Source organism: Triticum urartu, chromosome 2, assembly GCF_003073215.2.
Source record: "Triticum urartu cultivar G1812 chromosome 2, Tu2.1, whole genome shotgun sequence".
Classification (NCBI taxonomy): domain Eukaryota; kingdom Viridiplantae; phylum Streptophyta; class Magnoliopsida; order Poales; family Poaceae; genus Triticum; species Triticum urartu.
The window spans coordinates 101,498,504-101,500,458 of record NC_053023.1 but is presented as its reverse complement, the minus strand read 5'-3'; the positions used below and the strand labels follow the sequence as shown (position 1 = coordinate 101,500,458).

Here is a 1,955-nt window from a genome sequence, read left to right as displayed (position 1 = left end):
TAGTAACTACTACTACATCCATTCTGCAGGGTTCTACTATATTGCTGCCAAACTGTAAAGGGACCAATGATCGTAGCCTCATAACACAGATCTGGCTCTTTCATCAAACTCTGAACTTTGTTTTAATTACTCAATGAACCAGATCAATTATGGCCCATGGTCTAAAAGTATTTTGGAAGTGCCAGCTTTTGGTCCTCGTGAATCTCGTGCCCGTATGGTCGAGTCGGGATCCTGCATGCGCTGCAGCGCTCGTTCTGAACTTCTGATCCCGCATAGGATTAATTAGGTGTTGCCGTATGAACATTAGTCCAAACAAATCTTTTTATACTACTTTAGGATCGCACATTTCGGTCGGTGCCCTGCCCAATTCGCCATGTCGTTACGGTCCTAATATATGCGATTGTAGTCCTCACCCTGTGCTTATAAACGCAATTAGTGCACATACGGGGAGCATCAGACTGTCTGAGTGCAAGCATGAGACTCCATTGCTGTTCTCTCGCCGTCCTCCTGCTCCCTCTCCTTCTCGCCTCAGCCACCGATTTCGATTTCTTCTACCATGTCCAGCAGGTAAACTAACTAATCATTTATGAACTTTTGATTGCTCTATCGTGTGTGTGTGTCTGAACTGTGGCTGACCGTTCCTGAATGCAGTGGCCCGGCTCGTTCTGCGACACGACGGGCGGCTGCTGCTTCCCGGGCAACGTGAAGCCGGCGGCGGACTTCGGCATCCACGGCCTGTGGCCCAACTACGCCGCGTGCCGCCCCGCCGGCGATACCAACAGGACCAGGTGCTGGCCGGACTTCTGCAACGCCGGCGACACCTTCAACCCGTCGCTGGTGCGTATAAATAACCGCATGCCACTCTTCATCTCCAGAAGTTCCCTCTGTAATCTGTCGGCGAATGCGTTGCAGATCAGCGACCTGAGGAGCGACATGGACCGGAACTGGGGGACGCTGTCGTGCAGGAGCAACGACAGCACGGCCTTCTGGAGCCACGAGTGGAGCAGGCACGGCACCTGCTCCAACATGGACCAGCACGCCTACTTCCTCGCGGCGCTCCGGTACAAGGCCCGCTTCAACCTCACCCGCATCCTCCTCGACGCCGGGATCGCGCCGTCGGAGGAGAGGACGTACTGCGTGGGCAGCATCCGGGACGCCATCGGGGAGGCGACGGGGTCGGCGCCTGGCATCGAGTGCAACCGGAACGCGCGCAACGAGACGCAGCTGTACCAGGTGTACCAGTGCGTCGACCTCGCCGGCACCGGCCCCGTCCCCTGCCCGGCGGTGCCGATGCAGAGCCGCTGCACCGACCAGGTCAAGTTCCCCGCGTTCTAGCTGGAGCCCAGGGCATGTGACGCGGTAACCTTTCAATGCCGGCCGGCCGGCCGGCGCTGCACAATGTTTGACGGGGCGAACGGCAGCGCGCGGTCGTTTTCACTGTAGTTTTACTAAGTCTCAGTTGATGCTATATCACCAGATCTTGCATTGAGATCTGTGTAATTTTTTCGACTGAGACATAGCTACGCTCTTTCACTATTTTGTCTTTCGCTTAGATTCCAAAAGCTCGCTATACATTGTTCCCGTTCATTCGCGGTAACAGGTAATTAAGTATTTTTTTGATAAGGGATGAATTTTATATTGATTTAATATGAAGCATTAAGAGGACGCACCTACTACATACTCCCTCGTTTTTAAATAGAGAAAAGTATACTTTTGAGTTAATCACATCGGTGGTGCTTGAACTTGGCGTAAACGGTCACTTTGATGCTAGAACTTACGGCATACATCGAACTCGTGTAACAACTTGGCTCGTGCGTGCAACACGGACCCCGGCTTCGCACACGCCGAATTCAGTACAAGGATTTGGATCCCGAGCAGACATTTTTTCTCGCGGGGCATCGAAAACGAAATACTGTAAAAATTTCGTACGAAATTTGAATTTCAAATTTGGATTT

At 52.5% G+C, this 1,955-nt stretch overlaps 1 protein-coding gene across 1 annotated transcript; it reads left to right on the top strand.

Moving 5' to 3' along the window:
* The first annotated feature begins 343 nt into the window (after nucleotides 1-343).
* LOC125541198 (ribonuclease 1-like) lies at nucleotides 344-1,683 on the top strand. The gene is made up of 3 exons (XM_048704666.1): nucleotides 344-567; nucleotides 652-837; nucleotides 913-1,683. The coding sequence occupies exons 1-3, from the start codon at nucleotides 475-477 to the stop codon at nucleotides 1,333-1,335; spliced, it is 702 nt and encodes a 233-aa protein (XP_048560623.1). The 5' UTR covers nucleotides 344-474; the 3' UTR covers nucleotides 1,336-1,683.
* The last annotated feature ends 272 nt before the right edge of the window (nucleotides 1,684-1,955 follow it).

Bases quoted from the DNA above. Each gene is read 5' to 3' on its own strand.
- LOC125541198 (XM_048704666.1), top strand. From the start codon at position 475: ATGAGACTCCATTGCTGTTCTCTCGCCGTCCTCCTGCTCCCTCTCCTT. The intron at 568-651 runs GTAAACTAACTA...TCCTGAATGCAG, and splicing joins TCTTCTACCATGTCCAGCAG to TGGCCCGGCTCGTTCTGCGA. The intron at 838-912 runs GTGCGTATAAAT...AATGCGTTGCAG, and splicing joins ACACCTTCAACCCGTCGCTG to ATCAGCGACCTGAGGAGCGA.